Genomic DNA, 22,308 nt, shown 5'->3' on the forward strand with positions numbered 1-22,308 from the left:
GCTTCTCTGTAATGTACGCCAACGTTTTTACTCATAATTTTCATTGAAATGCCTCAGCAAGCTTCTACACAGAACAACATGATCTAATTCTGACTATGTAAGTCTCTGTAAAGTACTAAAATTAGTATCAGGTTGTTTTAACACTCCGCTCAACCCATGTTTGGTATGAATGGTAAAGTGTGAAGGTGTTTTTGAGCCAAAGAGCTTTCCAGAGACTCGATTTCCAGTCTTCTTGAAAATAGTGGTCTGTGGTTTATTTCAGGAGAACCGCAGTACAGTGTACATCAGGTGTGGAAGTTTTGGCGCTGCATGTTGAGTAACACAATTACTTCTACTTGTAACATTACATTTCTTGTACTGTTTTGTTACGATTATTAATCCAACATAGCACTGAAACACTGTAATTAGCTCGTATTTGTAACAGCACAGCAAAAACAACAGGTATTCGTGCACAGCTTCATGATCCAGAATTATTATTATTATTTATATATATATATATATATATGTATATGTATATTTTCTTTCCACTTCACTGTTGCTACTCAGGAAAGTAATAAAAACAAAACAGAGAAGGGATGAATGTTGTGTCTATCACCTGCAAAAAAAATACATTCTTCTGTGTGTGTGCAAACTTGTGATTATGAACTCGCACCCAAAGGGGCCTAGACTCATTCGTGAGTGTGAGCTCAAATATGTGTGGAAACACCCTTGTTTGCACACATCTCACAAAGCAAAGTCTGGGTCCACACAAAAATAGCACAAGAGATTGCAAATTGCATTTACCACAAAGCTGGAGGCACACAATTGTGCGGTAAAATAAAATTTGGAAATTTGGAAACCCAAACCTGTTCCAGCATGGCAATGCCCCTGTGCACAAAGCGGGCTCCATGGAGATGTGGTTTACATGGTTTGGAGCAGAAGATCTTGAGTGGCCTGCTATAGCTGATGAACACAAGCGCACACCAAAATCTAGTGGAACATCTTCCCAGAAGAGCAAATTAGGACTAAATGTGGAATGCAATGCTCAAAAAGCACATACTATATTTATGACCAGGTCTCCGCAAACCTTTTGTAGTAGAGTGTATATATGGAATAATACAGAGCCAAGTTCTTAATGATTCTGGTTATATCTATTTGAAAAGTTTATCCCTTTATATATTGTATAATTATTATATAATATATATATATAATATATTAGGTATATTATATAATATGTTATATTTTTTATTGTTAAAAAAATTATATGTATATAATATAAGGATTGTAAGTTTTTGTGAAAAATAAAGGGTCACTTTTGTTTATCATATATTTATTATACATTTATTTTTTTTCAGAATATTGTAAATATGAATAAATGCGCGCACACACACACACACACACACACACGCACACACGTGTATTTGGTGTGTGTGTGTGTGTGTGTGTGTGTGATGATGCTGGAATTAGTGTGTTGGTCAGTAGTTGTATGACTGAGCAGCTGACAGGTTAGCATTCAGGATGGGTGGCACAGGAAATTAGGGCGGTACAGGATATTAAAGCATACACAATTAGGTCCAGACAGGAATTTAATGGGTGGAGCCCCAACCCAAGCAGGAAGTGGTGGGTCTGTGGATGATATTCAGACAGGTGTGTGTGTGTGAGACTAAATGTTTTAAATATGGCTTTGTAGGTGTTCTTTTTTGAGTTCAGCCTGAGCTACTTTATTCATGTTCAAACTTTATAAAGAGAAGTCAGTTGCAGTCTATTATAAATGTATTTGTGAGTAAAGAAAGTGTTTCCAGTCTGTGTGTTTTGGTGCTGCAGTGATTGGCATTTTGAAGTAATCATAAGAAGGCTGTACTTTTCATCGCGACAGCTCTGAAGCATCCTTATTTCTACTGGTCTGGAGTAACGAATGTTCTAACGCACTCAATTATCATTTGATAAAGCCAGTGCTGTTAAACACAGCTGAAGCATATACTGTTCTCGGCCTTATGCTTTGGTCATTCAGGAGATGCCTGAAAAGTCCGCTTTTATAGAAATCAGCAGCCAGAGCAAAAACAAGTCGAATCCGGCCTGCAGAACAAGCAATTCATGGAAGAGGACAGGATGCAGGATGCGTATTATGTGTATAATGATGATGTTTTGTGAGCCGGTAGTCAAAGATGGGGCTGTGGCTTCTTCTGTCATGAAAAGATTAAAAGAGCTGTGTATCATTAAGTAGCCATTCACACCAAACTGCAAAAAAATTTGAAATGTGTTCACTGATTTATTATTATTATTTTTAGGTAATTTTATATGCTAAATGGCATTATTTGTTATCTTCTCTTGTTTTTTTTTAGACACTTCAGGAACAGTGTCCATAAGTTGTTCTGTCAAAAAATGGCCTAAGCTGTAAGCTATTCGTGGTGTTTTTCAATTCCACATACTGTTTGAATGTTTTCTGGAAATGTAATCCTGAATTCCTGATAGTATTGTCAATCGATTTCAGGCTATTTAAAAAAGAAAAACAGAGTGCACCGACTCAGATTGCCAGCTGAAGTTGTTCCGTGATGGGCTGAATCAGATCGATAGGAAAGAGCTCCTGTTTTGTGTTTGGTCTTTTAAATGTGCTTCACATGAATGGGGTCTGTACGTTAGCCCTGCCCCTGCTCTCGGAAGATTACATGCCCCAAAGCAATCACTATAAAATATGACTGATGCTATTGGATGTTGGCTATAGTGGATTATTGGACATGAGACTGATGGACATGCATGCGGCTGCAGGTTGTGTGTCGATTGTGCTTCGCTCAGCCACAGTGAATGAATTTTTTTTTTTGCTTTGAAGCTTACAAGTTAAAAGAGACAGAATTTTATGCTTTATTTTACTTGGTTAATGTTTTTTCTTTAATGTTTTTCTCCCTAAACACATCCGTCACCTCATATAATACACTATATTGCCAAAAGTTTGCGGACACCTCGTCATAACCACGTGGTATGTGCTTTTTGAGCATCACATTCCACATTTACTCCAAAATTGCTCTTATCATTCCCTCCACGCTCCTGGGAGGATGTTTCACGAGATTTTTGAATGTGCTCTTTGACATTTTGGGTACACAAGGGTGTTAGAAAAGCCAGGCATTGATGTAGGGTGAGGAGGACTGGAGTGCAGTCGGTGTTTCACTTCATCCCAAAGGTATTCAGTAGGGTTGAGATCAGAGCTCTATAGCAGGCCACTCAAGATCTTTCCACTCCAAACCATGTAAACCATATTTTCATGGAGCTTTGTGCACAGCTGGAACAGGTTCGGGTTTCCAAGTTCAAGTGAATGTAAAATTTTATTATACCGCATCCAAAAGACATCCTGTACATTTGTGTGCCTCCAGCTTTGTGCTAACAGTTTGGAGTAGAACCACATATGGCAGGAAAAGTCAGGTGTCCCATTACTTTTGTCCATATAGTGTATTTGGTTCAAAAGGTTCAAAAGACTTGTGCAAATGATTCCAGATGTCCATCACCTCATCTCCCGTTTTACTAAAAAGAATGACTTATTTTTTTGGTGTATTTTTGAGTACAATTTGTATTGAATCAAAATTGATTTTGAAATCAAAAGAAAAAAAAATCTGTAATGCGTGTGAGTTTTCTCTCCTCGTTAAGTGTAGTTCCAGTTCATTTCAGTTACAATATGATTTCCGCTTTTACCCATAAGGCATTGTTCTCTTACTCAGGATGGAAGGGCTGAGCCCCTCAGGCTAACAATGGATTTTACACTCTCTCACACACACACACACACACACACACACACACACACACACACACACACACACACATATATATATACATTTAATATATAAAATACACAAACGCACACATACACCATTTGATAAAACACTTCCTGCAAAGCTTTTACATGCCCCTGTAGGTCAATATATACTATATACTACAGGTTCACACGCAAACACACACACACACACACACACACACACACATTGTCAGATCCGGTTTTTGGTCACTCGTGGCTTAACAGCTGCAACTAACAGTAAATCCAGTATTTTTTCAGTCCCTCTACACACGCGTGCACACACACACGTAGTTACAATAATAAAGCTGAAAACATAGATTCCTCAGTACCATGTGTAAGTTCACACATACAAAGTTCTTAGAATGAATGATGTGGCTGGTTGTGTAACTTTATAGACATGCGGCAGAGTGTCAGATTGAACCCTTTACACAGATTTGATGAAAATCCGATGGCAGTTAAAAACACTGTTTTTCCTCTTGCGCTGCCTCATGTGTCATTATGTGATGTTTAAGGATGTTAAACGTGCGGTATGAACGACATAATGTCTAGTAATTCAAATAAAGCGCGATCTGGAGACAGAAACATGCCTGACTATTTCCCAATATCAAGAGACATCCCTTATGATTCATATGGTGATGGAGTCCAGTTCTGGGAGTCATTGGTGTATGGTTATGTCTGAGTGTTATCTCACTATGTTCTTTTCTTGTTTTGCTGCACTGGGATATAGGTATTCTCCACACACACACACACACACACACACACACACACACACACACACACACACACACACACACACACTCACACACACACAAGATTGTGAGCCATAAAATTCCAATTATGATAAAAGTCTTGGAGCTGAGACTGTTTGTGTTTATCTCTTCCGGGAGCATCTACGTCTATGTAGCGATGCTTATCATTGTTCACTGAGATTGTTTGTGTGTGTGTGTGTGTGTGTGTGTGTGTGTGTGTGTGTGTGTGTGTGTGTGTGTGTGTGTGTGTGTGTGTGTGTGTGTGTGTGTGTGTGTGAGAGAGAGAGAGAGAGTCAGCGTGTCCGTGTCAGCTTCCTTCAAATTTACAGTAGGAAGTGCTGCCCATTTCTCTGTGGTAATATGACTCGAATGTGTGTGTGTGTGAGAGTAAGTGGGAAGCCCGGGAGTGCCACATTTCCTTTTCATGAATGGTGGTCTAATTCGGCATAGCTTCAACTTCCTGTGAGAAATGCACTTTTGTCTCGGGTTTTCAGTGAATTTGGGTGAAGTGGGAGTTTGTTATGACTACATGATAATCCGAGAAAATAAGTAGTGTAAAAAATATAGCTGGATTCTAAAAATCAGTGGCAGGCCCTGCATTTCACACCTTGGCCTTCAGTTGTTTCCTGCCTGAATCAAACAACCATACCATTATTTGGATGCCATTGATATAGAAACTATCAATGTTGTAGAGAAACGCAGTATAACAGAGCACTGCATCACAAAAAACCAAAAAACCAATTAACTCAATCTAACAGTTCTCCTTTCACTGCAGCCACAGCTGCACCACCCACACACATCATCTCGAGCAGAGGCATCATAAAATGACCTCGGGTTTTCTCTAAATTTTTGTGGGTTCTTTATTAAATTCTTAATTAAAAAAATTATAATAATGTTTTTGTGCAAATTCTATGGGAAAAGGTATACATAGTTTATGAAAAATCTTAAAAAGTGTTTTTAACTGTTTTGGCTGTTTTCCCGATGTCCCCTTTTTTTTTTTTTTTTTTTTTTTTTTTTTTTATTTATTATAAAGTCCATCTTGAAAAAAACCCTCAATTGAGTCTACATGAATACATTTGAGCTTGAGCAGTTTGCTACAGATGCGGTTTGCGAGCTCTGACTAGTACGCTTTCTGACCATCCAATAAAAGGACGTGAAAATGCCGACATTATTGTACGCCTGCAAGATGGCCCCTGTGCCGTCAAAACTCAAAAACAGCTTTAATCAGCATGCACTTTACGCTGCAGGCAGCCACACTGCTGATTCTCAGGGGCCTCACTGCAGATTATTGGAAATCATTTAAAACATATTCATCGACAAAAATATATCAAAATGTAAGTCAGTGACTGACTCAGCAGAGAAGGCCTTGCTGGCCCTGATAGGCAACCACTGCTAAAAATATATTAACCACTCCATTATGCAGCCAGATATTTAAAGCATATTGTGCTAAATCATAAAAAACTGTCAGTAATCACCATCTTCAATCTATTAGGCAATATTAGCTTATGCTCACCGGTGCAGTACGTTATATTTAATTAAAGAAGCTTCAAATTATTGAGTCCTGTGGTTTTTCATCGAATCTGTAATATGTCCCCTTCTTTTTTGTGTTTTTAGATTCTCAGAGGTCTCATATCTCCACCTTCACCATGAAGCTGATGGACAAGTTTCACTCGCCCAAGATCAAGCGCACTCCATCCAAAAAGGGCAAACAGAGTGCTCCTGAACCGGCCGTCAAGACCACAGAGAAACCTGTTAACAAGGTCAGACACCCTACATACAATCTACTCTAAAACTTCTACATGAATAAATTCTAAGCTCATCCTAAACTGTAAATAAACTCAAGTTTTATACAAACTCGGCACATTCTACAAAAACCCTGTCCAAGCTGCGTAAGTTCTGCACAAACAAGGTCTTTACAGAGTCTAAATAAATATAAAAGTACAATATATGAGCCAAAGTATCGGGACACCTGACCTTTTTTCCTATATGTGGTTCTTATCCAAACTGTTAGCACAAAGCTGGAGGCACTTGATTGTACAGGACGTCTTTGGATGCGGTTTAATAAAATTCTGCATTCACTTGAACTTGGAAACCCGAACCTGTTCCAGCATGGCAATGCCTTTGTACACAACGTGAGCTCCATAAAAACATGGTTTACATGCTTTGGAGAGGAAGATCTTGAGTGGCCTGCTATATTGCTCTGATCTCATCCTTACTGAACACCTTTGGGATGAACTGGAACGCTGACTGCACCCCAGGCCTTCTCACCTACATCAGTATCTGACTTTACTAACACCCTTGTGGCTGATGAACACACATGTCCAGAAGCACACTCCAAAATCTAGTGGAACATGTTCCCAGAAGAGTGGAGGGAATTATAGGAGCAAATTATTATCCTAAAGGTGGTCAATACGGTTAAGGTCAAAGCTTCCAAATGTTCCATTCTTTGTAAACCGTATCTTTATTGAGCTGGATTTGTGCATAGGACATTGTCATGCACGAACAGGTTTGGGACCGATAATTTAATGCTACCGCCTCCATGGACATATTATACATTGTGGTAACAGTTTGGGGAAGATCTGCATATGGCTGGAAAAGTCAGGTGTCCAAATACTTTTGTCCATGAATCTTTTTGTATTTTGAATTGAAGGGATGTTATGTAATATTTCTATTGGGTTATAATTTGGAACGCATAAAAAAAAAAAGACAAATGTTTCTAGACATATTGAGTTATTTAAAGCTTGCCATAATGTGGCATTATATTCCAATTAAATACAAGTCGGTTAATCACTGTATGTATAGTAGATTCTTCTTCTTCTTCTTTCGGCTGCTCCCATTAGGGGTCGCCACAGCGGATCATCCGTCTCCATACCACCCTGTCCTCTATATCTGCCTCTTTTACACCAACTACCTGCATGTCTTCCCTCACCACATCCATGAACCTCCTCCTTGGCCTTCCTCTTTTCCTCCTACCTGGTGGCTCCATCTTCAGCATTTTTCTACCAATATAATTCATGTCCCTTCTCTGCACATGTCCAAACCATCTCAATCTCGCCTCCCTCACCTTGTCACCAAAACATCCTACATGTGCTGTCCCTCTAATAAACTCATTTCTAATCTTGTCCATCCTCGTCACTCCCAACGAAAACCTCAACATCTTCAGCTCTGCTACCTCCAGCTCCACCTCCTGTCTTTTACTCAATGCCATTGTCTCTAATCCATACAACATCGCAGGTCTCACCACAGTCCTATAAACTTTCCCTTTCATTCTTGCAGATACTCTTCTATCACAAATCACTCCTGTCACTCTTCTCCACCCACTCCACCCTGCCTGCACTCTTTTCTTTACTTCCCTAACACACTCTCCATTACTTTGCACTGTTGACCCCAGGTACTTGAACTCCTCCACCTTCTCCACCTCTTCTCCCTGCAACCGCATCACTCCACTGCCCTCCCTCTCATTCACACACATGTACTCTGTCTTACACCTACTGACTTTCATTCCCCTTCTCTCCAGCGCATATCTCCACCTCTCCAGGCTCTTCTCAACCTGCTCTCTACTCTCACCACAAATCACAATATCATCTGCAAACATCATAGTCCAGGGAGACTCCTGTCTGACCTCGTCCGTCAACCTGTCCATCACCACTGCAAACAGGAAAGGGCTCAGGGCCGATCCTTGATGCAGTCCAACCTTCACCCTGAACCAGTCTGTCGTACCTACTGCACACTTTACTGCCGTCACACTGTCCTCATACATGTCCTGCACCACCCTCACATACTTCTCTGACACACCTGACTTCCTCATACAATACCACAACTCCTCTCTCGGCACCCTGTCGTACGCTTTCTCTAAATCCACAAATACACAATGCAGCTCCTTCTGTCCTTCTCTATACTTCTCCATCAACATCCTTAAAGCAAATAAGGCATCTGTGGTGCTCTTCCTCGGCATGAAACCATACTGTTGCTCACAGATGGTCACCTCTTCTCTCAACCTGGCTTCCACTACTCTTTCCCATAACTTCATGGTGTGACTGATCAACTTAATTCCCCTGTAGTTACTGCAGGTCTGCACATCTCCCTTATGCTTAAAGATCGGTACCAGCACACTCCTTCTCCATTCCTCAGGCATCCTCTCCCCTTCCAGAATCCTGTTAAACAATCTGGTTAAAAACTCCACTGCCATCTCTCCTAAACATCTCCACGCTTCTACCGGTATGTCATCTGGTCCAACCGACTTTCCATTCTTCATCCTCTTAATCGCTGCTCTCACTTCCTCCTTACTAATCCTATCTACATCCTGCTTTACTAACTCCACATCCTCCAACCTTCTCTCTCTCTGATTTTCCTCATTCATCAGCTGCTCAAAATACTCCCTCCATCTTCTCAACACACTCTCCTCACTAGTCAACACATTTCCCTCTCCATCCTTTATTGCTCTAACTTGCAGTACATCCTTCCCAGCTCGGTCCCTCTGCTTGGCCAATCGGTATAAATCCTTTTCTCCTTCCTTAGTGTCCAACCTCTTATACAGTTCCTCATATGCCTTTTCCTTGGCTTTCGCCACATCCCTTTTAACCTGCTGCCGCATCTCCTTGTACTCCTGCCTACTTTTCTCATCACTCTGTCGATCCCACTTCTGTTTTGCCAACCTCTTCCCCCTAATGCTCTCCTGCACTTCCTCATTCCACCACCACGTCTCCTTGTCTTGCTTTCTATTTCCAGATGTCACACCAAGTACTTTTCTAGCTGCCTCCCTCATCACTCCTGCAGTAGTTGCCCAATCATCCGGCACCTCTTCACCTCCACCGAGCCCCTGTCTGACCTCTTCCCTGAACCTCACACTACACTCTTCCTCCTTTAGTTTCCACCATCTTATTCTTCTTTCAAACCTTACTTTCCTCCTCTTCTTCTTCGCCTCCAAAACCATCCTACAGACCACCATCCGATGCTGTCTAGCTACACTGTCCCCCGCCAACACCTTACAGTCTCCAATCTCCTTCAGGTTGCATCTCCTACACAGAAGATAATCCACCTGTGTGCACCTTCCTCCACTCTTATACGTCACCCTATGATCCTCCTTCTTCTTAAAATACGTGTTCACCACTGCCATTTCCATCCTTTTAGCAAAATCTACCACCATCTGACCTTCCACATTCCTCTCCTTAAAACCATACCTACCCATCACCTCCTCATCACCTCTGTTCCCTTCACCTACATGCCCATTAAAGTCTGCCCCAATCACCAATCGTTCTTTCCTAGGTACACCATCTACCACTTCATCTAATTCACTCCAGAATCTTTCTTTCTCCTCCATCTCACAGCCAACTTGTGGAGCATAGGCACTGATGACATTTATCATCATCCCTTCAACTTCCACCTTCACGATCATCACCCTATCAGAAACTCTCTTCACCTCCACTACACTCTTACTGTACTCTTCCTTCAGAATCACCCCTACACCATTTCTCTTCCCATCCACACCATGATAAAACAGTTTAAACCCACCTCCAATGTTCCTGGCCTTACTCCCTTTCCACTTGGTCTCCTGAACACACAACACATCTACCTTTCTCCTCTCCATCATATCAGCTATCTCTCTCCCTTTACCCGTCATAGTACCAACATTTAAAGTACCAACCCGAACCTCTACTCTCCTACACTGCTCCTTTTCCTGCCGTCTCTGTAGACGCCTTCCTCCTCTCCTTCTCCTCCTTCGGCCAACAGTAGCCCAATTTCCACCGGTACCCTGTCGGCTAACGATACCTGTGGCGGTCGTTGTTAGCCCGGGCCTCGACCGATCCGGTATGAAATTCTCATTTGTGATCCGCATATTTGATTTGGCACATGTTTTACGCTGGATGCCCTTCCTAACGCAACCCTCCCCATTTACCCGGGCTTGGGACCGGCACTAAGAGTACACTGGCGTGTGCCCCCCTAATGGCTGGGTTACTGTATGTATAGTAGATTAATTAGCTTTTATTGAAGAGAAATGTACATAAGATCCCTTTATGCAATTCAGTAGTTTTTTTATGGTGTGTCCACCCTGAGGCAATGCAACATTAATGTAGGCCTCAGGGGAAATAAAAGATCTGGAGCTGATCTGTGTGTTAATTAGGTTTTGTATCATAATGACACCCAGTGTTCACTCCAGGAACTACATTTCTTTAATTAAAGGTAACTTTATATGCAGTTAGGGTCGATTCAGTCAAATGTTTGTCATATTGACTTATTGGCGGGAATTTTTGTCCTGAGACACATCATGCTTTTTCAGCCCTGTTTAACAATTATTTGTTTCTTTGTCTGTTTTTTTTGTTTTTCGAGCAGAAGGTGAGCCGCCTGGAGGAGCAGGAGAAGGAGGTGGTGAGTGCCCTGAGATACTTTAAAACCATCGTGGACAAGATGTCAGTGGACACCAAAGTGCTGCAGATGCTGCCTGGCTCAGCTAGCAAAGTCCTAGAGGCCATTCTGCCCCTCATGCAAGTGGAGGCAAGGATCCAACACAGGTGAGAGTCTGTGTGTATGAATAGGAGTTATGTGTCTAATTTCAGTTATGCAGCCATGTTTCCATCAATGATACACTGTTCTTCTTGAATCTTTATTTCGAAGACATTTAGGGAAAGAGTAAAACATGCGTGCACACACACACACACACACACACACACACACACACCTCTCTGTGAGCTATTTCCATTCAGTTGCGTATCGTAGACTTCCTGGCAGCTTAAACCAGTCCTGCCATTTCCCCCTCTGACCTCTCTCAGCATTTTTGTCACTCACTGGATCATTTTGTTTTTCACTTCATTCTGGATAAGCACGATACACTGTCGTGTTTGAGAATTCAAAAAAACTGCTGCCACACGATTGGCTGATTGGATAAAACGTTAAAACACTGTCATTTTCATTACCCTATACCCTCACCAAGCACTTTATTTGGAACAACTGTATATGTGGTTATTTATGCAATTTGTTTCATCAGTGTACCCGTGGTGATAATTTATCAATAGTTTGTCCCATTCTCCCAGTTCTGCCGTATCCTCCTGTCATAATCGTGTGTATCAGAGTTTGGCGAATCTCATTCGCTGGGCCGACCAAGTGATGCTGGAGGGCATCGACCTAGATGACAAAGAAACTGTGGCGACTGTTACTGCAGTGATAAAGGCCGTGCTGGATGGAGTAAAGGTACGAATGTTTGTTTCGGTCTGTTTTAACTTTTAGTTCACCCATTTACTATTAAATGTCATGTATGGAAAGGACTTATGCGATAGTACCCAAGCAAAATGTAAACGTGTGTATGTGTGTTGCAGGAGTTGGTGAAACTCACTATTGAGAAACACGAACAGCCATCCCCAACGTCGCCTAGCAAGCCAGTACTCCCTGTGGCCAAAGTAGAGAGGTAAGGTTTGAACGTTCTTTATGTCCATGGGTGCAAACTAAACTTGGTGCTTTTATTCGAGGAACTAAAGCAATTTTAGTTAGATGTGTGATACAAGCCCAGTGAATAAACTAAAATATTTTTAAAAATATTGACACCAGTGTGTCTGGCACACTGATATCACCTTTTGCCATCATTGTGTTGTTTCCTAGAAGGAATTATTAAGGTGTTGTTTGGATTTATTGTAAGAATGTTATTTGTGTCTGACTCTCGCTCTCTCACTCCATGTTTCTGCCTCTTTTCTCCTTTACTTGCTCAAATGATCTGTGTACCTGTTTCATCACTTGTCTTTCTCTTCATCTCTTCTGCCTGTCTGGCTTTCCCTCTCATACAGCATGTGCGAGATACCTCTAACTGAGAGGGAAAAGGAGATCCTCAGCAAAACCACGCCCACGGATAGTTTGACGAACATCTCGGAAGAGGAAGTAGCGCCGCCCAAACCTCCTCTACCGGGGATGAAGTTAGCAGAGCACAGGTGAGATTGTGTGTGTGTGTGTGTGTGTGTGTGTGTGTGTGTGTGTGTGTGTGTGTGTGTGTGTGTGTGTGTGTGTTCACAATTATATTTTCATTCTGGAAAAAAACGATAACACCAAACATGTTTTGTTTTGAAATGGTTTTGTTTTTATATCCCCTAATTTTTTTTTATTGTTTTTTTTTTTTTTTTTACAGATGTAATCACAAAAAAAAATTCTTAAAGCACTTCTTATTTCTCTGTTTAATGTATAGCTTTCAGAATGAGGTCAGTTTATTAGCATGTAATATCAAGGATAGCAGCAGAACCTTTAGACGTTGTGTTCTTGTCATGTTGCTGTGACTACAAAATATTTTCTGTAGTAAGATGACACTCTAAATAATCATAAAGTATAAATATTGTTACATTTCAGTGGTGTAGTCTAGTATTGCATATTCCAAAGCCTTTTGGAATTCGTTACTTAGTCTTTTACTTATATAAAAATTTGAATGAGTATATAAGTGGTAATAACAGGCAGGATACAATACGAACACATATTTTATAAAAGGTTTGACAGTCCACACAGAAATATTACTTGCTTATTTATTATTATTAAGCTTAATATTTTATAATACCCACCAAGCCTGAAAGTGTTTACCTAGACCCTAAACTTGCATGTAACATGCAATTCGAACCAAATGGACGTACAAACAAGGAGTGCCATTTAGTTTCAGAGTTGCCATAACAACAAAAAGCCCGTGAGTTCCGAGTGAGTCAGAGTACAACAGCTTTAGTTCAGCTTGTTAGCAGCGTGTTAAATCGCCTGACTTGTTTTAACAAGTCGTAAATTATGTCATTCACAGTAAAGCTTACTCCAAATGGCCTCGCTGTAGATTAAAGTCGGTAGACGTATTCATGGTCTACATCATTCTGCTTCAAATTATATGGTGGCAATTGAAAAGATGATCTGCCTTTTTCGGTTGGATACATTTTTTAGAATTGGTACGAGTTGGTTTATTGTTTTATTAGAGTTTTTAGATTAATAATTAATTATTAGGTTGTATAAACCCTACTTTGCATAAGAATTCACTTCTCTCGAACTTTATAGTGTTAAAACATGGAACAGAAAAATCTCGCTTGGATTTCTACAATAAATTTTACATTTAAACGTGTTTATATAAAAGTATTTATATTTTGACCGAAAAACTAAAAAGTAGATTTTTTTTGGTGGTTGAATAAGTATTTTCCTTTCTTTGGGTTTTGCCTGCGGTTGTGACTTTGTGTGACTTTATTCTTTTGGGATGCATCAGATTTGCACAGCTGCAACAGCATTTCCCCCCCCATTCTTTTTATGCTCAAGCTCGGCCAGATCAAATGGAGACTGTTGGTGAACAGCAAGTCTTGACACAGTTTTAAAATCAGATTGACATCTAGGAACATCTTTTGAACATTAATTTATTCATTTGCTTGGCTTTGGACCACTCCAGTGTAACTTTAGCAGTATGTTTAGGAGGTTTTCCCATCACTTGCTAATGAAAAGAATTTTATGCCCCCGCCAGCATGCTTTACAGTGAGCATTGTACGATAAGGTTTATAAGCAGTGTTTGGTTTTCAGAACTAATTGAGTGGTAGCTTCATTTTTCCACACTACAATAATATAAGCTATTTTATGTAGAGTATCTATCTTAATTAAGACTATTTCATTTCAGTTCCACCACAAAAATTGCAATCCATAAATATCTAAGTCACTGTAGGTGACCATTTGACATGTCACTTATTTATTATTGTTTTTTATTTTTATTCTTAATACTTGTATTCCATCAAGTAAAGGAAGTTTCTCATGGTGTTAAAAGTCTGTTTGCAAGACCGGCCTATACACCTCTTTTATGTGGCCACGGCTGTAGGAAGTGGTAGCACAGTGGTTAAGATATAGGACTTCTGATTGGAAGGTTGTGGGTTAAATTCCCAGCATTGTTTGTGGCCATTAAATAAGGCAAAGGTAAAACAACAACTGATACAGATGCTCAATTGTATATGTAAAATAATTGTAAGTCGCTCTGAAAAAAGGATATGCAATAAACGTACATGAATTTCATTTTCAAACTACACTACAAGAGGGCAGATATGCGGTACTGAAACACACATGAGAAAGAGGAACGTCTGTAATGAGTAGACAGCTGGACAACGCTTTGAGTTTGTCTAATGTAGTGTTTAATGTGTGTGTGTGTGCGTGTGTGTTTGCCTCACTATAATGTATGTGATGATTTATGCATATATCCGTTCTCTCTTTCTTGATGTCTTCTCTGTGTCTAATCCGTCTGCCTTGTTTATTGTCATCATGTATTATCATTATTGTCTTTCTGTCCTCTGCCTCCAACCTTTTCCTTCCTCCATGTGCTATGGACTCCTTTCATCATCCTGCTCATCTCTCTGCATCCCTCCATCATCATTTGGTCATCTTTTTCCAGGAGCAGGATGCTGTCATGCTTCAGTCCTGCGGTGACAGAAATGTATGTCAGCCAGTAGTGTTCACAGGGTGCATTATGAGATCACGCAGCCTAACTGGATGGAAGCTGTAATGTGCATGTGATTATATGCCAGTGTGGTAAATTGTAGCGTGACAGCCAACCTAGAAAAAAAGCTTGTTTGCAGTGTATTTGCATGATGAACCATTGTTTAACCCTCTCTTGCCTTCTTGATGGTTTGTGTTTCAAAGTTCCTTGCTGCCCTGGTTATCTGGCTGATCTGGTAAAGCATGTTAGATTTGTCAGAAGCATATGGGAAACTTACTATTTTGCGTTGAGTTTTCTGTATGTGGATTTGACTTTCAGTTCTAAACCCTTGCTAACATTGCTTTATGTGTGTGATAAACAAGTGTCTTGACCTTATTCATTTATAGTATTGTTAACACCTTCATTAATATTCGATCCTCAGTCCACCTGCTTTACCTCCAAAGAAGCGCATGTCCACCTCGTCGCCAACCCGCATAGCCGTGGTAGCGCCTATGAGTAGAACAAGCTGTGGCCTTAACCTGCAGCATGGAAGTCTCAAACAGGTACGACCTCTAACTTTTATGTCGAATTAATGGCTCTCAACTCCAAAACTTGTTTCCTTGTGGTGCGACTTTTTCCTTTTTTGTTATTCCTATACAGTCGCCTTCCATTAAAATAATACGTTATTTATTTATTTATTTTTAAAGAATCGCACTGTTGCCAGCTCCCAAAACAATTCAAATTAATCTATAGTACCAGCAAAGTATTTAACTAGCCTTTTCATACTCTATCATAATCTAATTCCCTTCTATCTACATTTTTGTGAACATTGAAAAAAAAGACAGAAGTGCACATCAAATAGTCCCTGTTCTAAATGGTGTATTATTCTTCTTGTTGTTGTTTGTCACTGCAATGGTACCTGCAACAGGACTTCGAGGTAGAACTACTTCAGAGGCGATTTTCTGGCGGCAGCCAATCATATGGCGGGGATTCACCTCGCCTCTCGCCCTGTAGCATAATGGGAAAACTGAGCAAATCAGATGAGCAGCTTTCCTCAATAGAGAGGGACAGCGGCCAATGTTCACGCAACACTAGCTGTGAGACGCTCGGTAAGCTTATTGTTGACTCACTATTGTTGATCAACCTAAAACAGAAGCATTTGAAGGACCTGGTAACTTTTAACTTGTAACTTCCATTTCTTGCTTCCTTTCTTTCTCGCTCTCTCTTCATGTCTCTTTCCTGCTTGTCTGTCTTTAGATAACACAGACGGATACGACCCTGATTACGATTTCCTCCATCAAGACCTCTCAGTGTCTGAACCAATGCCATTTCCCACGGTTCCCAGCAGCTCCCTAAGCCCTCTCCCAGAATGCCTCACTGAAACCCCTGTGACGTCTCCTGTCCCAGCACAACCACGGCACAGTGCCCCTGTAGTCCCGTTTAACGCCGCGGGAGAGAGGCCCCCTGCACTTCCGCAGAAAAAGAGGCGCTCCACTCCCATCCTGTCACCTTGCCAGCTCTATGAAATCCGGCCCTCGGACGAAGACACACCCACTTCATTGGTCACACCCACTGTTACCAATGGCACTGAACTGACATCCCCGAGCGACAGCCCCCCACCTCTGCCAGAAAAGAAGAGCAGAACGAGTACGAGTTAGTGCATTCCTTTTGTGTGTGTGTTTAGTAAAAAGCAATATAACCCTGTTGCACATGCGAGTCTTTAAGCATGTGTGTGGTCCTGCTTTAACATGCATTTTGTGACATACACAATTAAAGTTGTGGTCTTATTGTGCATTATTTCTGATCTCTGTGTGTGTGTGTGTGTGTGTGTGTGTGTGTGTGTGTGTGTGTGTGTGTGTGTGTGTGTGTGTGTGTGTGTGTTTGTAGTTCTCCAATATATGCAGTTTGTAGAGGATTACTCTGAACCACAGCCTTCCGTCTTCTATCAGACGCCTCAGAGCGAAAGAATCTACGAACAGCGCAGGAACAAACGATTCCAAGAAGTTTATGGGTCCAACGACGGTTACGAAACTCCGCCCCCTCCAGCATTGCCACCCAAACAGAGGCAGCTGGTACGAATATGCATACAGACACATTACATACATGCACAAATCAAGCATGAAATCATTAAAGTGTTTTACACACACGCCTGCACCGAATTCCACACATCTTCAATATACATTTCCTTACTCATGATGCTCAGTGACAAATGGGCAAGTCGGACGAGAACAGCATACGGTTAGTTCACCTGCACGAAGGCCAGATTTCAGGCAATGACATCTTATATATACAGTGAGGAAAATAAGTATTTGAACACCCTGCTATTTTGCAAGTTCCCCACCTAGAAATCATGGAGGGGTCTGAAATTGTCATCGTAGGTGCATGTCCACTGTGAGAGACATAATCTAAAAAAAAATTAAATCCAGAAATCACAATATATGATTTGTTTAACTATTTATTTGTATGATACAGCTGCAAATAAGTATTTGAACACTGGAGAAAGTCAATGTTAATATTTGGTAGAGTAGCCTTTGTTTGCAATTACAGAGGTCAAACGTTTCCTGTAGTTTTTCACCAGGTTTGCACACACTGCAGGAGGGATTTTGGCCCACTCCTCCACAAAGATCTTCTCTAGATCAGTCAGGTTTCTGGCCTGTCGCTGAGAAACACGGAGTTTGAGCTCCCTCCAAAGATTCTCTATTGGGTTTAGGTCTGGAGACTGGCTAGGCCATGCCAGAACCTTAATATGCTTCTTACAGAGCCACTCCTTGGTTATCCTGGCTGTGTGCTTTGGGTCATTGTCATGTTGGAAGACCCAGCCTCGACCCATCTTCAATGCTCTAACTGCGGGAAGGAGGTTGTTCCCCAAAATCTCGCAATACATGGCCCCGGTCATCCTCTCCTTAATACAGTGCAGTCGCCCTGTCCCATGTGCAGAAAAACACCTCCAAAGCATGATGCTACCACCCCCATGCTTCACAGTAGGGATGGTGTTCTTGGGTTGGTACTCATCATTCTTCTTCCTCCAAACACGTTTAGTGGAATTATGACCCAAAAGTTCTATTTTGGTCTCATCTGACCACATGACTTTCTCCCATGACTCCTCTGGATCATCCAAATGGTCATTGGCAAACTTAAGACGTGCCTGGATATGTGCTGGTTTAAGCAGGGGAACCTTCCGTGCCATGCATGATTTCAAACCATTACGTCTTAGTGTATTACCAACAGTAACCTTGGAAACGGTGGTCCCAGCTCTTTTCAGGTCATTGACCAGCTCCTCCCGTGTAGTTCTGGGCTGATTTCTCACCTTTCTATGGATCATTGAGACCCCACGAGGTTGGATTCTTACTGATTGTATGGGGTGGACAGGTGTCTTTATGCAGCTAACGACCTCAAACAGGTGCATCTAATTTAGGATAATAAATGTAGTGGAGGTGAACATTTTAAAGGCAGACTAACAGGTCTTTGAGGGTCAGAATTTTAGCAGATAGACAGGTGTTCAAATACTTATTTGCAGCTGTATCATACAAATAAATAGTTTAAAAATCATACATTGTGATTTCTGGATTTTTTTTTTTTTTTAGATTGTTTTTTTTTTTTTTTAGATTATGTCTCTCACAGTGGACATGCACCTACGATGACAATTTCAGACTCCTCCATGATTTCTAAGTGGGAGAACTTGCAAAATAGCAGGGTGTTCAAATACTTATTTTCCTCACTGTAAATCTTGTTTAGCAGATTAATTTATAGCAGCCAGGCTAAATGTGAATAAAAATGAGGTTAAAAGCCCATTCACTGAAGGGTTTGATGGTTGATCAGCTATCTCAAGATGACGAAAAAAACAAAAAACAATAGATTGTTTTAGTATGTATGCTCTCATCATTATCTTCTTAACATGCTTTTGTTTATTTAGTAGGGCAGTTTAGTTGTTTGAATATTTCTTTGTCAATGTATAGGTGTAAAGACCAGTCTTTTTGTATAACTTACTAATGCACTAATATAAAATATTTGTGTAAATTGATATATCACGATAGTACTAAAATCTTTCTACAATTTAAAAGGTAGAAGGATTATTATTATGTGCAGTGTTTTAAGATTCTGATTGCAGCTGAGGCTGTTATTAGTATGCAGCCGTCTCGTCCACCAACGTACTCTCAGGTTTTTGTGGTAAAATAGTTTTCTGTCTGCCTGCAAGGAATCTTAGCAATGTTGGCATCTCTGAATACCATGGCTGCTTATTCTTTTAACCTGGTTTGGTTCAACTGCAAAATCCATCAGGCACCAATAAGCAGACATCTGAGGCCAGAGCGATTTGAAAATTTGAAAGAAGGGATTATCATATAATTAGTTTATGTCTAATGAAAAAAAATGCTTGTATCAAGTGCATTACCGGGTAAAATTGTCACCGTTGACAATTTATATATAGACAACGACATCATGACTTCCATTTTAGTCTCTCCCTCTCTTTTACTCTCACTTTGGGTTCTCCCTGACTGCATTCTTTCTCAAGCTCAATTTCTACCTTTAGTTGCTCTTTTGTTCCATTGATATCGGTTCTTTTAATTGGCTCTCTTTTCTTCCATTCGGCCGGTAATAGCGTTTTTTACTTTTCTTTTTCTCTTTCCTTCTTTTTTTCCCCCCTCCTGTCTCTGTTTCTCTTTTGTCTAGGCATCTCACTCTTCCTCTCCTTCCTCCTCTTCCTCTTCCTCTCTCTCGCTCCTACCTCCCTCCACTGGCGCTCCGGAGGAGGCGGAGTCCACTATTGGCCTCGGCCTATCTGTGTCTAACTCCTTCCTTAGTGGCCACGCCTCTTTAACCACACCCACGGTGAGTGACGTCCAGGGATATTTTTTTAACGCTGCTTTTACAAATTCTGAATTGCTCAGGGTTTCCGAGGAGTCTTAAAAAGGCTTCAATTCTCTGTTGTAGGTCTTAAATAATTTTGAACAGGTCTTAATTTTCAGATGTCCCTGTAACGCTCCCTCTAATGCTCATTTTGTTTGTTTTTTTGTAGTTCCTACTTTCGCTAGTCCACAACTAATTTGCTGTATTACGACTACAAATGAGACCAACATGCAACAGCCAATCAGCTTTCTGTCATTGGCGTGAATCTCTCCTCAATTTTACCACAGTTATAAAAGCGATTTTATTTTTCAGCTATGGGGAAGTGCACGTTTAGCGCTACTTGGCTTGAAAAGAACTCATTTAGGGCTCAGTTAAGGACAGTTGCTAACAACGTATTTGAGTGCGTGTGTTTCTGATGTTGCAATATAGGTCTTTCATTTTTAATGGTTTTAAAATGGTCTAAAAGTCTTTTGATTGGTGAATCCAGCAGGTGTTACTGAGGTGTGTGTTTTCTATAGATTTCTTAATGCATGTATATTTTTACACCACAGCGCAATGAATTTTCAACATGATAACTCAGACGTGCTCATTTTAGTGTTATTGTTTCTATAGTAACAGCTCATACAAAGGGACTTGTTCAGCAGATGTGTCACCCAAGAAAAAAAGAGCTGTTTCAAAAAAGTTGTTCACCAAAGTAAGATGTATAATAGTTAATGCTGTGAATCTTTTTTTAGTTCTGAGACATTTAACATTTATGAGTTTACGAACAGTCACCGTGTTTTGCAAAGATGTTCCAGAGGAAGAAGTTTATGTTTCTGATTTCAGGGTAAAAATGACAGTGTTTCCTTTTTTTTTTTTAAGAGACATATTTTATAAGGGACATGTATGGAGTCTACTAGCATTTAAAGGTGGATCTGTTTTAGCGAGATAAAGCCCTGCTTTCAGGTCTTGTCTAGATGACTGGTCTTGGAGTACACATATGCATTAATGATTTGTTTGGCAGTCTGGAAGAATCAGTTTTCCCATCAGAAATGTCTGAAACAGCTGCCCACATTTAGCGTTTTGCCCAATTACAATATTGTAGGACATTTTGAACTACATTTTCAAGTGCGCTTTGGAAGCAGCTTTGCTTGGTCAAATTGAGTCATCTGGGAGGAGTTTCATCGAGTGGGTAGGTGGCGATAAATGCTATTTTATTTCATTGTGTTACTGTAGTGTGCACTGTTTCTGAACCGATCGTTATAAATTCAGTGCCGACATTAAAAAAACATGGACTGCCTTTAGGTACCATTTAGTGATTTATGCTTGCTGAAATGTGCTAGTTATTAATGGCCAAAAAAATAAATTTGTTCTTTTACCTTAGCTAAGTATAATTTTTTTTTTCCTTTTACTTTTTTTTGCCATATTTTGTTCCATTTGTTTTTTTTTTTTTTTTTTTTTTTTTTATGAAAATACTGTAGAGATTAAAAAAAAAAAAAAATGCAGAAAAAGGTTCAGAAATGCAGCCTGTACCATCAGAAAAATACACCGCTACAATTACACACTATTGACATGCTTTTAGTGAGGGTTATTTTTTCCCCTCTTTGAGACTGTTATTATTTTTGAGAAGTTGATTGTGATGTTGAAGTGTGTTGCTCTAGCTAAAGGACGCCTGGAAAAGGGAACGTGTGTAGGAGAAAAAAAGCCGAGCTAGGCAATGAGAGCTAGCATGGTTAATCACTAGACCATATGTTGTGTGCTTGTGAACATGTAAAGGAAGATCACAGTTCAGGTCAGAGATTGACCTGTGTGTGTGTGTGTGTGTGTGTGTGTGTGTGTGTGTGTGTGTGTGTGTGTGTGTGTGTGTGTGTGTGTGTGTGTGTGTGTGTGTGTGTGTGTGTGTGTGTGTGTGTGTGTGTGTGTGTGAGAGAGAAACGAGCCCCTCGATTTCACTCACTCTCCCGCAATTTAATCCCCCTGTGTGTGTGTGTGTGTGTGTGTGTGTGTGTGTGTGTGTGTGTGTGTGTGTGTGTGTGTGTGTGTGTGTGGAATGTTCCGGAATTCCTCAGACTGAATAAAACAGGGGGATGCTTGGTTTCTGCTCTTCCAGGGAAACATGTTGAGTGTGTGTGTGTGTGTGTGTGTGTGTGCGCGTGCGCACGGCTGTACGCAAAAATCAGGCACAATAGGAATGTTCTTGCCGGGGTTTTTCGACGAGTTACTGCAGGTTGCTTCTGTCCCTTTCCAGTGAGTGTAATCTCTGTAATCCAGTGTATACCTACACACACAGCAGCTGATTTGTCCTTCAACATGGGCTTAGTCTCAGGTTCCTTTTGGTTTCAGTATTCTCCGTGGCAGAGCATCCTCAGGAAGCACCATTATCAAATCAAATCAAATTTTGTCACATACACATACATACAGAGTACGACATGCAGTAAAATGCTTTATACGTCTGTCCGGCATGAGGGAATAGGATGGGGAGAAAAATAATACAAAAAAAACAAAGGCAGATAAATAAAAGTATAAACTATGTAATTAGCGTTCTCCATGTAATTAGCGTTCTCTAGCCTCTGTTGCTTGGTGCATTTTCTCTT

The 22,308-nt window shown here is 40.6% G+C and overlaps 1 protein-coding gene across 14 annotated transcripts in view; it reads left to right on the forward strand.

Annotated features, from left to right (window-relative positions):
* The window catches only part of rapgef1b (Rap guanine nucleotide exchange factor (GEF) 1b), a 40,983-nt gene that overhangs the window by 10,303 nt on the left and 8,372 nt on the right, over window positions 1-22,308 (forward strand). Inside the window, exons 2-12 of one of the 14 annotated variants that reach the window (XM_083563969.1) lie at window positions 6,124-6,269; window positions 10,840-11,018; window positions 11,520-11,694; window positions 11,820-11,908; window positions 12,282-12,422; window positions 14,867-14,908; window positions 15,333-15,453; window positions 15,819-15,987; window positions 16,148-16,543; window positions 16,778-16,962; window positions 19,559-19,717. In XM_083563969.1, coding sequence (XP_083420095.1) covers window positions 6,124-6,269; window positions 10,840-11,018; window positions 11,520-11,694; window positions 11,820-11,908; window positions 12,282-12,422; window positions 14,867-14,908; window positions 15,333-15,453; window positions 15,819-15,987; window positions 16,148-16,543; window positions 16,778-16,962; window positions 19,559-19,717 — 1,802 coding nt within the window. Of the gene's footprint in view, window positions 1-6,123; window positions 6,270-10,839; window positions 11,019-11,519; window positions 11,695-11,819; window positions 11,909-12,281; window positions 12,423-14,866; window positions 14,909-15,332; window positions 15,454-15,818; window positions 16,000-16,147; window positions 16,544-16,777; window positions 16,963-19,558; window positions 19,718-22,308 lie in introns of all 14 variants that reach the window. The other 13 variants (XM_083563962.1, XM_083563968.1, XM_083563970.1 and 10 more) reach the window with 13 other exon arrangements.

Source organism: Silurus aristotelis (genome assembly GCF_946808225.1).
Source record: "Silurus aristotelis genome assembly, chromosome: 16".
NCBI lineage: Eukaryota > Metazoa > Chordata > Actinopteri > Siluriformes > Siluridae > Silurus > Silurus aristotelis.